The sequence below is a fragment of the Nerophis ophidion genome, linkage group LG17 (assembly GCF_033978795.1).
Source record: "Nerophis ophidion isolate RoL-2023_Sa linkage group LG17, RoL_Noph_v1.0, whole genome shotgun sequence".
NCBI lineage: Eukaryota > Metazoa > Chordata > Actinopteri > Syngnathiformes > Syngnathidae > Nerophis > Nerophis ophidion.
In genome coordinates, this window is record NC_084627.1 from 23585161 (window position 1) to 23598019 (window position 12859).

Here is a 12859-nt window from a genome sequence, read left to right on the forward strand (position 1 = left end):
TCTGTTTCCTCTGTGTTTAGTATCTCCTGTCTTTAGTTCCTGTCTAGTGCTCTTATTTTGTCAGGTTCCTGTCTTGTTCCCTGACTGCTGTGTTCCTCCTCAGCTGCGGCTGATTGGCACCTGGCCACACCTGTTGCCAATCAGCCTGATCCTATTGGTACCTGCTTTGTCTTGTGTCAGTTGCTGGATCATTGTATTGTCATTTTGACTTGTATTGTCGTTGCCACATATCACTCTTGTTGTGCTACCTGTCGTGTCGTTTTGTTACAGCTACTACCTGTCATGCTACATTTTGTCCTGGTCGTCGTAGCGGTAAACTGTTTCTGTTAGCATTAGTTATTTCCAATTTTTCTGTTTGCTATCCACTAGCTTCTATGCTAAAGTTCCTTTTTGTTTTCTAGCTTCCAGTGCTAGCTCCCTTAGTTTGTTATTCCGCCCACGTGCGTGCTTTTTGTTTGTTCTTGTTTAGTTTGAATTAAATCATGTTTCCATATTCTATGCCTGCCTCCCTCTATGCATCTTGAGGTTCGTCAACAACAAATACTTCTGACACTCACATTGTTTACAATCATAGCCACCAGCAGCTAGAGCGATTCGGACGGGGAAAGCGACAATTTCCCAATTAAATTGAGCGAGGATGAAAGATTCGTGGATGAGGATATTGAGAGTGAAGGACTAGAAAAAAAAAAGATGATTGCAGTGGGAGCGATTCAGATGTTTTTAGACACATTTACTAGGATAATTCTGGAAAATCCCTTATCTGCCTATTGTGTTACTAGTGTTTTAGTGAGATTATATAGTACCTGAGAGTCAGAGGGGTGTGGTGACCGCCAGTGTCTCCGTGGGAGGAGGTAATAGTCCGCGGTAGCTGCAGGAGGACGCAGGCTCCGCTCATAACTACGGTAAGAGCCAACTTATTACCACAATTTTCTCACCGAAACCTGGCGGTTGACATGTGGTCGGGATCCATGTTCGCTTGACCGCTTTGTTTCATAGTAATGCTTCACCTTCGGGAATTTTAAACAAAGAAACACCGGCTGTGTTTGTGTGGCTGAAGGCTAAAGCTTCCCACCTCCATCTTTCTACTTTGACTTCTCCAATATTGATTGAACAAATTGCAAAAGATTCAGCAACACTGATGTCCAGAATACTGTGTAATTATGCGATTAAAGCAGACTACTTATAGCTTGGCTCGGGCAGGAAAATAATGTCCGCTACAACCCGAGACGTCAAACGCACGCGTCATCATAAGCGTCATCATACCGCAATGTTTTCAATACGACACTTAGCGAGAACATTTAAAATTGCAATTTAGTAAACTAAAAAGGCCATATTGGCATGTGTTGCAATGTTAATATTTCATCATTGATATATAAACTATCAGACTGCGTGGTCGGTAGTAGTGGGTTTCAGTAGGCCTTTAAAATCCTTTCATTTTGCCAAAAATCAACAATGTACGTATCAATTCTGGTTGTGCTTATCGACCTGAAAGCAATTTTGGTGTAGTGGTAAGTGTGAGCAGTAGATGGAAGTTAAACATAAAACATAGGTGTTGACGCCTGTTCAATAAATGTCGCTAGCAAGTACCCGTAGGCCAACAACACCAAAACTTTGATGTTAAATTGAGAATATAGAACAATACACACTCAAAAATATTTTAATATATTTTTGTACGACTCTGGTGAGCTACAAAGCCGCACTACTTGATGGATTGCCGTCGCATTACGGCTACTGTAGTCAGGCATACTGTACTTCAACGTCCACGGTCCACTCCAAGGTTTCTCATAGTCATTCACATTGACATCCCACTGGGTTGTGAGTTTTTAGTTGCCCTTTTATGGGCTCTAAACCGAGGATTTCGTTGTGCTGCATGTATCATGATCGATATTATAGTGACTCAGTTGATGGACAACTGTGAGTTTTCCCAGCTGGCTGAGGACACTTCCAATTTATTTTGGATAAGCACGCCATTTATGTCGGCATAGCTTGGCTCCAAGTTTCACCTTCATCAAAGTCACGCCGACCTTACACTCTCGGCTTTCGTCTGCTCCAACATTTTACCCTCTGTTTATGCTCGCTTCTATAAGATTCAAAATACGACTCTATAATCCTCTGTATATTCAGCTTCAAAAAAAGAAGGTTGTGAATCCTTATTTGTCCAAAAATATTCATTTTTGTTGTCTATTACCAAGTCTGCCATCATTGGAACACACTTGCGTTTGTTGCCGGAAGTCAGAAGTGTGCTGGTATGGAAACGGAAATAAATGCACAAAGGAAATAAGTTCTGGTATTGCTTAAAATTACCAAAATACGATAAACATTGTATATATTACATCATTTTATAAACGTGTCTGTTACTACTATATTGCAGCGTGTATATATTGTCCAGGGTGTACCCCGCCTTCCGCCCGATTGTAGCTGAGATAGGCGCCAGCGCCCTCCGCGACCCCAAAAGGGAATAAGCGGTAAAAAATGGATGGATGGATGGTATATAGAATGTTGATGGAGGGTTTTGTAGTTGCTTTAGAGGGCTTTGAAGGCCGCATCACACAAGCTTTTTTGTTTTAATCATCGTTAAAATCCTAAAAAAATACGTGTGGGTTTTTTTTGCTCAAAATGATTGTGAATGATAGGCAAAATTAACAAAAAAAAATGCAATGCCCCTTTGATAGACACAATCCACACGTATAATCAATGGTGGGCCGTATGTTTCCCACCTAGGCCTTCAGTGATGTCCGACTTCAAAGATTTCCTCTCAAAATACCATAATTGATATGAGCATTGCTGGAGAAATATTATACAGAAACACATTTACGCACTACTGGCCATTGGATTACATCAACACTGTACAAAACGGGTTATTTTCTGCCGCATTTAAAAATCAATTAAAACGCATCAGCAATTAAAACATATCTTATGTGGTACTGTCAAAAGTGAAATTGCAAAAAACATATTAAAAGTGTAAAAATAAAATATTTGAATTAACAACCAGTAGGATCTATTCGACGCCGTTCCCCATTTCATCGCTAGAACAGCTGAGCTAGATTCCGGGGTTGGCCGACATCGTCTCACAAGATGTAGTTTCTCTTTAAATATCCTTCTTGAAAATGGACTTGCAAATGTATATCTGGCACCTAATCAACGTTTTGTTCTCCTTCTCTGCTATCCCGGTCTGGCTACGGCTCAACACTTCCTGCTTCCTGATAAATTGAAACTTGTGATTGGATACTCACCTTGGAGTGACAAGTGAATATCCAATCACAGTCTCATTAACGTCAGGCTCCCTAGAAAAGCTACTGTCAACAACTTGTGATCTGATTGGCTATCGCAACTGTCTATCGACTATGTTTTCTCAAATTCATCCGCGAGCGGTCCCGATGAGTAACCAATCACAGGATGCGTAAATGTCACCTTCAACGTGAGGCCATCTAGAAGGCCTTACTGGCAACAACTCGTGATCTGATTGGCTATCGTAATTGTCTATCAACAGTATGTATCCGTGAACTGTCAGTGAACGTATTGTTGATTTTGAAGGCCCCTGGCAGATTTGGTACAGCATGCAACATAAGCTAGCTGAATTCTGATTGGATACGAACTAAAACTAAAAAGAACAGCACTGGAAGGAGAATAATATGACATGAAGAGAATACGAATACTTTGAGATATTTAGGGAAAGTAAATCAAAAATATTTTTTATCTTTTTTATGATCATGATTTCTGGTTATGTTAGGCCAGCAATCATGTAGAAAATGGATGGATGGTATATAGAAGTTTTCGTCTACTGCTTTACGGTAGACGTCTACTGCTTTACGGTAGACGAAAACGTGACTGCTGTTGTTGTGTGTTGTAACCGCGCTAGCTTAAATGCTAACATAAATACAAGACACAAATCCAAAACAAATTCCAAACGCAATCCAAAACAAGAAGATGGACATGTAAATACCAAGAAGCCAGAACAATGTTCAATCTTTTTCGTGTTTGTGTTGTTTTTGCTGGTCCTGAGGGTACACAACTGCGTTTAATAGATCAGCTTTGCGTGTGCTATCATGTTTGCACATGTTTTAGTACATGCAAACCATAAGTAAATCATGCCCTAAAACTAGCAAAGACTACAAATGGTGTTGGATATGATCAATTTTGACGACAAACATTAGCACTTGCTTAGACATTTTTATGGTTCTCAAGTATTTGATTTTGGTAAGATTGGAAATAATGGCGGTTCTTGAAAAGGAGGTGGACATTACCACCAGGACAAACATTTAAAACAACTAACAGTGTGGGTGTTTCCTGAGGCATCGAACACAAACAATAGTGCCAGAAAAATTGTGGGGGACAAAGATCAGCAATGGCTTAGCGTGGAGATCATACCGTACTTGCCAACCTTGAGACCTCTGATTTCGGGAGGTAGGGGGTGGAGGGGGCGGGGCGTGGTTAAGAGGGGAGGAGTATATTTATAGCCACAATTCATCAAGTCAAGTATTTCATATATATAAGAAACACTTGACTTTTCTGTGAATTCTAGCTATATATATATATATATATATATATATATATATATATATATATATATATATATATATATATATATATATATATATATATATAAAATAAATACTTGGATTTCACTGTTCACTTATTTACACATACACACACACACTGCACTCATCTACTCATTGTTGAGTTAAGGGTTGAATTGTCCATCCTTGTTCTATTTTCTGTCATTATTTTTATAAACATATGCATGTACAGTAGATGGCAGTATTGTCCTGTTTAAGAGTGTCACAACATTGCTGTTTACGGCAGACAAACTGCTTTACGGTAGACGAAAACGTGACTGCTGTTGTTGTGTGTTGTAACCGCGCTAGGAGGACTTTAATGAAACTGCCTAACAACAAAACCCACATAAGAAACCAAGAACTCGCCCTCGATCATTCTACAGTTATAACGTCATTGGGCAGACACGCTGTTTATATTGTGGGAAACCGAACGTGAAAACAGGCGGTCCTCACTCAAGTTTGCCTGAATTTTGGGAGATTTTCACGAGAAAATTTGTCCCAGGAGGTTTTCGGGAGAGGCGCTGAATTTCGGTAGTCTCTCGGAAAATTTGGGAAGGTTGGCAAGTATGGTGGAGATGTTTCCTGGCGGTACCAATATGGAAACAAACATTGTTCAAGAGAAATGTTTAAAATGTTGGTAGAAATTTAAGTATTCCCAATATAATGATGAATTGCGGTAACATTCTCGACGGTTAGTATTACCGTTTCAAATTTCAATAATTGTAAAACTGTGATTTTACCACAATCACGGTGATACCACTCATTCCCTGCAAAAGCGCCTAATCACCAGCTAGCTTAAATGCTAACATAAATACAAGACACAAATCCAAAACAAATTCCAAACGCAATCCAAAACAAGAAGATGGACATGTAAATACCAAGAAGCCAGAACAATGTTCAATCTTTTTCGTGTTTGTGTTGTTTTTTTAATACATCCATCCATTTTCTACCGCTTATTCCCTTTTTTGGGGTCGCGGGGGGCGCTGGCGCCTATCTCAGCTACAATCGGGCGGAAGGCGGGGTACACCCTGGACAAGTCGCCACATATTCACCAATAATTTGTTACTTATTAACATGCAAATTAGTAAAATATTGGCTCTTAATTAGTCATTAATAAGTACTTATTTGTCATGATCCGTGGTCTGGATCATGTTTTGTGTATTCTGTTTGTTTTGGACTCCTTTAGTTCCTGTTTGTGCACCTCCTGAGTTTAGTCACCATGGTTACTTATGATTTTCACCTGCCTCCGTTATTCGGGACACTCACCTGTTCGTAATCAAGAGACACTATTTAAGCCTGCCTTTGTTGATCACTCGTCCTGGCTTCTTTGTTTGTGGTATGCAACTGTTACGTTGGTTTATTCCTGTTCTCCATTCCTGTGCTAAGTTGTTGCCTTAGCTTCCCGTGCGATCGGCACGCTTTTTTTTTGTTTGCTTCTGTCTTTTGGTACGGTGTATGATTTATGATTAAAAAATCATCTCCTACCTTCACGTTTTCGTCCGGAGTGGTTCGTTTTGCATCTGGAGGAACGACCCCGCATAAATTGACCTTTGATGCCAACACTGACTGTATTTGTAAGAAGGCCAATCAGAGGCTGTTTTTCTTGAGGAAACTGAGGGGTTTTCAGGTTGATAGGACACTAATGAGGATGTTCTATTCATCTTGTATCGAGTCTATTTTAACATATTCTGTCACTTCCTGGTTTGGTAACCTCAGTGTGGCCAATAAAAAAAGACTAGGTGGTATAATCAAGGTGTGTCAAAAGACCATAGGCACTACCTTAAAACCCCTGAACCAGATTTATCAGGTCAGAGTCATCAAGAAGGCAAAGGCCATTCTGGCCAACCGTCAGCACCCTCTCTTCTTAGAGTTTAGAGGCTTGCCCTCAGGATGTAGGTACGCCCCTAGTAATAGAAAGGCCAAAAACAACCGATACATTAGATCCTTTGTTCCCTCAGCCGTTGTTTTTATAAATGAGCTCCTTAAACAAGCTTAGCTGCTATGTAGTCACTTTAGTGGGATACGACGTGTGATTAGTTTTTATTGTATCACAAATGTTTTTATTTTTTAGCTTTATGATGGTTTGTACGTTGTATGTATTTTATGTATTTGTACCTTGTTTTTACTGTTGTACCTCACTTTTTACTGTTGTACCTTGTTTTTACTGTTGTATACCTCGTTTTTACTGTTGTACCTTGTTTTTAATGACTACTGCTGCAAACCAAATTGCCCCTCGGGGACAATAAAGATTTTCTAAGTCTAAGTCTCAGAGATGCGACCCGCACATGACATTTACTAATGCTTTATTCTGCATGGCCTTAATATACAACTAGTAAGTGATTAACTAAGAGTCTTCGCTCAATAACCTCAGAATTATTGCTTATTTAGTAACCCTAACCCAGACCTGGGCAAATTAAGGCCCGGGGGCCACATGCGGCCCGTTAAGCTTTTCAATCTGGCCCGCCGGACTTTCCCAAATAATTTTTTCTACATCTTTAAGATTGAAACCTTAGCTGCCATTATGATGTGCAAGGATGTTTTACAAATGACCGTAAGTCTTGGACTATACCAAGTATTTCATTGGTTGTAATCTGCGCTTTTGCATGTTATACTAGTTACTATGGTAATCTAATGAGTTACTATGGTAATCTAAGTCACAACAGCTCAGACGAGGCACCAAGCACCAAGCAGTGTGGGTGGAGAGCGTTTCCACAGAGTGTTTCCAGAGCGGCCAGCCTGAAATGCGGGTGTCAGGGACTAATGCGGAAGGACATTTTTGCAACAAAGTTCTGAAGTTTAAGGATATATCAAATTGTAGGTGTTTTTTTTTTTTTTTTACCTTTTGCATTCATGATGGCAAAATATGTGGATGGAGAGGGGGTGTGATGTTGATATGTTGTCAATATTCAATGTTTTATCGTTCATAGTTAATATTGTAAATTCCACATTCTTTATGTTCATGTACATTCTGGGTGTCTCATACAGTAAAAAAAAAAAGGAAAATTCCAGTTCATTTCTAATGGGACGGCGTGGCGCAGTGGAAGAGTGGCCGTGCGCAACCCGAGGGTCCCTGGTTCAATCCCCACCTAGTACCAACCTCGTCACATCCGTTGTGTCCTGAGCAAGAGACTTCACCCTTGCTCCTGATGGGTGCTGGTTAGCGCCTTGCATGGCAGCTCCCTCCATCAGTGTGTGAATATGTGTGTGTGAATGGGTAAATGTGGAAGTAGTGTCAAAGCGCTTTGAGTACCTTGAAGGTAGAAAAGCGCTATACAAGTACAACCCATTTATCATTTATTTATCCTTTAACGTGGTCTGTCATAATGTTTTTAGCATTCAATCAGAAATTAATGTGAGGTTTTGTATTAGTGTTCCAAAAAATAGATATACCAGCCCCCAGACACATTTTTTTCTCTAAATTTGTCCCCTGAGTCAAAATAATTGCCCAGGCCTGCCCTAAACCTAACCCTTATATGTTCCCCTAATGTCCGAATAAGTCAAAATTAAGTCTTTGTTACTTAGGATATGTTCCCCATACTAAAGTGTTACCAAATATTTTAGTGTGTGTATAAGTACTTTTTGAGCACATTCAACAATATTGTGAAAATAATGAACATGGTAATAATTTTGGTCACCGTGATAACTGTAATATGAAATGTTCATATCCTAAGGCAGGGGTCGGCAACCCAAAATGTTGAAGGAGCCATATTGGACCAAAAATACAAAAGCAAATCTGTCTGGAACCGCAAAAAATTAAAAGCCATATTACATTCGGATAGTGTGTGTCATGAGATATAAATTGAATTAGGAGGACTTAAAGGAAACTAAATGACCTCAAATATAGCTACAAATGAGGCATAATGATGCAATCTTGCAATTGGGGGACGGCATGTCGAAGTTGGTAGAGTGGCTGTGCCAGCAATCTGAGGGTTACTGGTTCAATTCCCACCTTCTACCATCCTAGTCACGTCCGTTGTGTCCTTGAGCAAGACACTACACCCTTGCTGGTTAGTGCCTTGCATGGCAGCTCCCGCCATCAGTGTGTGATTGTGTGTGTGAATGGGTGAATGTGGAAATACTGTCAAAGCGCTTTGGGTTCCTTAAAAAGGGGTAGAAAAGCGCTATACAAGTAAAACCCATTTACCATTTACCAATGTGTAGATACAGTCTAGCCTAAAGAGCATGTTGGCATCAATTAGCTTTCAGTCATGCAGGGACCAAATATGTCTGACTAGCACTCCACACAAAGTCAATAATATCAACAAAACTCACATTTGTGCATTCATGCACAACGTTAAAAGTTTGGTGGACAAAATGAGACGGAAAAAGAAGTGGCATAAAACACGTCTTAGAAAGTTAGAAAAAGTTGTACATGTAAACAAACTACGGTGACTTCAAGGACCGCCAAAATTAGTAGGACAAAACGGCGCTTGCCAAATACTCGAATCAGTGAAGCATGTTTAATACAAACAGTGTGCTTTATAACAATTAGGGAGGTTTGTGTCATGTTTGTCCTCCTGCAGAAACCATACTTAAACAAAAAATGTATTTTTTCCCCTCATTTATTTAAATTTTTCATACATTTTTGAAAAGCTCCAGAGAGCGACTAGGGCGGCACTAAAGAGCCGCGTGCGGCTCAAGAGCCGCGGGTTGCCGACCCCGTCCTAAGGAAAGGTTGTACAAGTTGTTGGAGATGATCAAATATATTTGTAAACATTAGCACTAGCAAAGATTGTAAATGTTATCCGAGGTTATCAAGAAACATTATTACTGGCAAAGATTGGAAACGTTGGTTATCAAGCATGGGAACAGACAAAGGGTACGAGTGGAAATATTGTTAGGAGGTTCCAAGGATGATGAAAACTTTTAGTTGTTACTAAAGTATTGAAATACAATTGATGCCTGGCTCAGTGTCGGCTATGTTTTTGAAAGGTATCAAGGTTTTGAGACAAACATCAGCACACGCAAAACAAGGGAGAGAAAACATGTGGAAGCAGAGGAGCACGGCCAGGAAGAGTTATGGACAGGAAACATGGAGAAGTCAATAAGATCAGCAGTGGCAGTAATGAAAACAAACTGAGTAGCACTCTGCTTCCACTGGAAAAAAAAAAAAGTTCAACATTTACAAGACGACCTCAGAGGAAATTAAACAAATGAAACTTGAAAATGCAATTTCCAAAAGACGTATGCTAATCTGGGTGAACGCTAACAGCAATGGGCCTTACAGAGAATATTCAGCTGTAGCATGGCCTCCGTCTGGCCGACCATGTTCTCCGCGCTGCACGCGATCAGCCTGCCGCTATCTTCTGGCGAAAGGTCTGAGAGGGTCAGGCTGAGCTTCATATCCATTGGCTTGATCTGTGAAAACAGCATAGCGTTATTACTTACTCCAAACGTCCTCTATTACCAAATGAATGTGATCTTTAGGAAACAATAACCGGTAGAAAAAGCTCCAGGTGCTTCTATTCGGCATTATGCCAGTGTTTTTCAACCACTGTGTCGTGGCACACTAGTGTGTCATGAGATACAGTCTGGGTGTGCCGTGGGACATTATGTAATTTCACCGAATTGGGTTAAAAACCTTTTTTGCTGACCAGTAACCGCAAATTTGGCTTTGTTGAGTGTCTAAAGCTCGGCAGAGTAACCGTGTAATACTGTTCCATGTCAATAGGTGGCAGCAGGTAGCTAATTGCTTTGTAGATGTCGGGAACATGGTTTTGATTGATTGATTGATTGATTGATTGATTGATTGATTGAAACTTTTATTAGTAGATAGCACAGTACAGTACATATTCCGTACAATTGACCACTAAATGGTAACACCCGAATACATTTTTCAACTTGTTTAAGTCGGGGTCCACATTAATCAATTCATGGTACAAATATATACTATCAGCATAATACAGTCATCACACAAGTTAATCATCATAGTATATACATTGAATTATTTACATTATTTACAATCCGGGGGTGGTTAGGTTTGGTTGATATCAGCACTTCAGTCATCAACAATTGTATCGTCTTAGAAATGGACATTGTAACAGTGTAGGTCTGACTTGGTAGGATATTTACAGTGAGCAGTGAACATAATGAGTTCAGAAAGCATAATAACAAGTGTATACATTTGATTATTTACATTTGATTCTTTATAATTCGGGGAGGTGGGATGTGGAGGGGGGAGGGTGTTAGTCAAGGGTTGAATTTGCCTGGAGGTGTTCTTTAAGTTGGTTTGTCGTGAGCACAATATGCGAGAGGCAGCGTGTAGGTAAAAAGGTATCCAACACGTAAACCAAAAATAAAAAAAAGACGAGTGCCGCTTAGTGCCGCTAAGAAAACCATCAGACTGTATAATGCATATGTTCCTTCTTGACTGCACTTAAATGTAGAATATATGTAAAATATATTTATATTATTCATATATTGTATATTATATATATATGTTATATAATATTCATTATTATTATCGTCTATTGTGAGCAAACTGTGGTGCTGAATTTCCCCCAGGGATCAATAAAGTACTTTCTATTCGATTCTATTCTATTCTATTCTATTCTATTCTATTCTATTCTATTCTATTCTATTCTAAAATGCATTGTAGCTTAGGGAAGGCTATGCATAACGAAACTGAAACTTAACTGGCTGCAAAGTAAACAAAAACAGAATGCTGGACGACAGCAAAGACTTACACATTGTGGAGCAGACAGCATCCACAAAGTACATCCGTACATGACATAACAATCAACAATGTCCCCACAAAGAAGGATAGCGTCCGCACAACTGAAATAGTCTTGATGGCTAAAACAAAGCAGGAATAGCGTTCAAGGAGGACATGAAACTGCTACAGGAAAATACCAACAAAAGAAGAAAAGCCACCAAAATAGGAGCGCAAGACAAGAACTAAAACAGTACACACAGAAAAACAGCAAAAAACTCAAAATAAGTCACGGTGTGATGTGACAGGTGGTGACAGTACACCTACTTTGAGACAAGAGCTATAGTGATGCATGAGTGGTTATGGTTAAAAGTCATATCCAACAATTGCAAGAACAACTTTTTATTGTCAATATCAGCTGCTGAGTTTAATTTTTTTTATGTTTTATGCTAGTGGTGTGCCTCGATATTTTTTCAATGAAAAACATGTGCCTTGGCTCAGAAAAGCTTGAAAAACACTGCATTAGGCTAATGCTAACTCACTACATTTCCCCTTTTAAGACAACATGTTACAGATCATTTTAGCCTGAAAAGGCCAAAATTGCTCTGCCTTGTGTTACATTACAATTGATATCTCAGTGAATGTCACAATCTAAAGAGCAAGGCTAGAATTAACCAAGTGGTTTCACTGTCAGGTACATGCTAAGGAAGTTAGCATTCGTAAACAAGCAAGTTTTCTGTTTTTATGTTGCCCCCTTTCAGCTACCACGTGTGTCTTTAAAGTTGCAGTTTGATGTTAGTTGATAGTAGTTACCATGAATTGATTTACGTGGACCCCGACTTAAACAAGTTGAAAAACTTATTCGGGTGTTACCATTTAGTGGTCAATTGTACGGAATATGTACTGTAATGCGCATCTACTAATAAAAGTATCAATCAATTAATCAATCAATCAATGATGTTGTAATACAGTAGTTTAGCAATAGAAGAACAATTTAATTAATTATTGATTTTTATGTGTTTTTACCGGAAGTTCCTTAATTTTGCACTTTTTTTCCTCTACAGTTTGCAACTCAAGACTCGTGACTAGCATTCGCTAACATCTCTAGAACTTTCTGGTAATGGTGTGTTTTTACAAACAAATCTAAAATGTTGTAACACATGAATATGATAAAGAGATTGTACATTATTACATTATCCGACACTGAACATTTTTTTTTTAAACAAAGGCCCCATTTTTAAGTAAGGCATTTAGCCAGGACTATTTTTACCTGTGGCTTTGTTACAAGTTTTGACACTCTGCTTGATTTTTGTCAGCAGGTTGCCGTTTGTCTATGTCAATGTTGACCAGTGGTTCTCAAACCTTTTTCACCAAGGACCACCTCATAAAGACCAACATCAAAATAAAGTAGCGTAGAAGGCCCAAGTATTTGTTGAAAACGAGGCAGATGTTTTATTTAACAAGTCCTTGGGCAGGAGACTCCACCCTTGCCCTCTGGTGAATGAATGATAAATGAATGATAGGTTGTGGTCGGAGGGGCCATAGGCGCAAATTGGCAGCCTCGCTTCCGTCAGTCTACCTCAGGGGAGCCGTGGGTACAAATGTAGCTTACCACCAAAAGATGTAAATGAATGATGGGTTCTCACTTCTC

At 39.4% G+C, this 12859-nt stretch overlaps 1 protein-coding gene across 1 annotated transcript in view; it reads right to left on the bottom strand.

Moving 5' to 3' along the window:
- ntrk2b (neurotrophic tyrosine kinase, receptor, type 2b) overlaps nt 1-12859 on the bottom strand; it is an 85229-nt gene that overhangs the window by 36478 nt on the left and 35892 nt on the right. The window contains exon 7 of the mRNA XM_061876616.1: nt 9782-9914. Coding sequence (XP_061732600.1) covers nt 9782-9914 — 133 coding nt within the window. The remainder of the gene's footprint in view (nt 1-9781; nt 9915-12859) is intronic.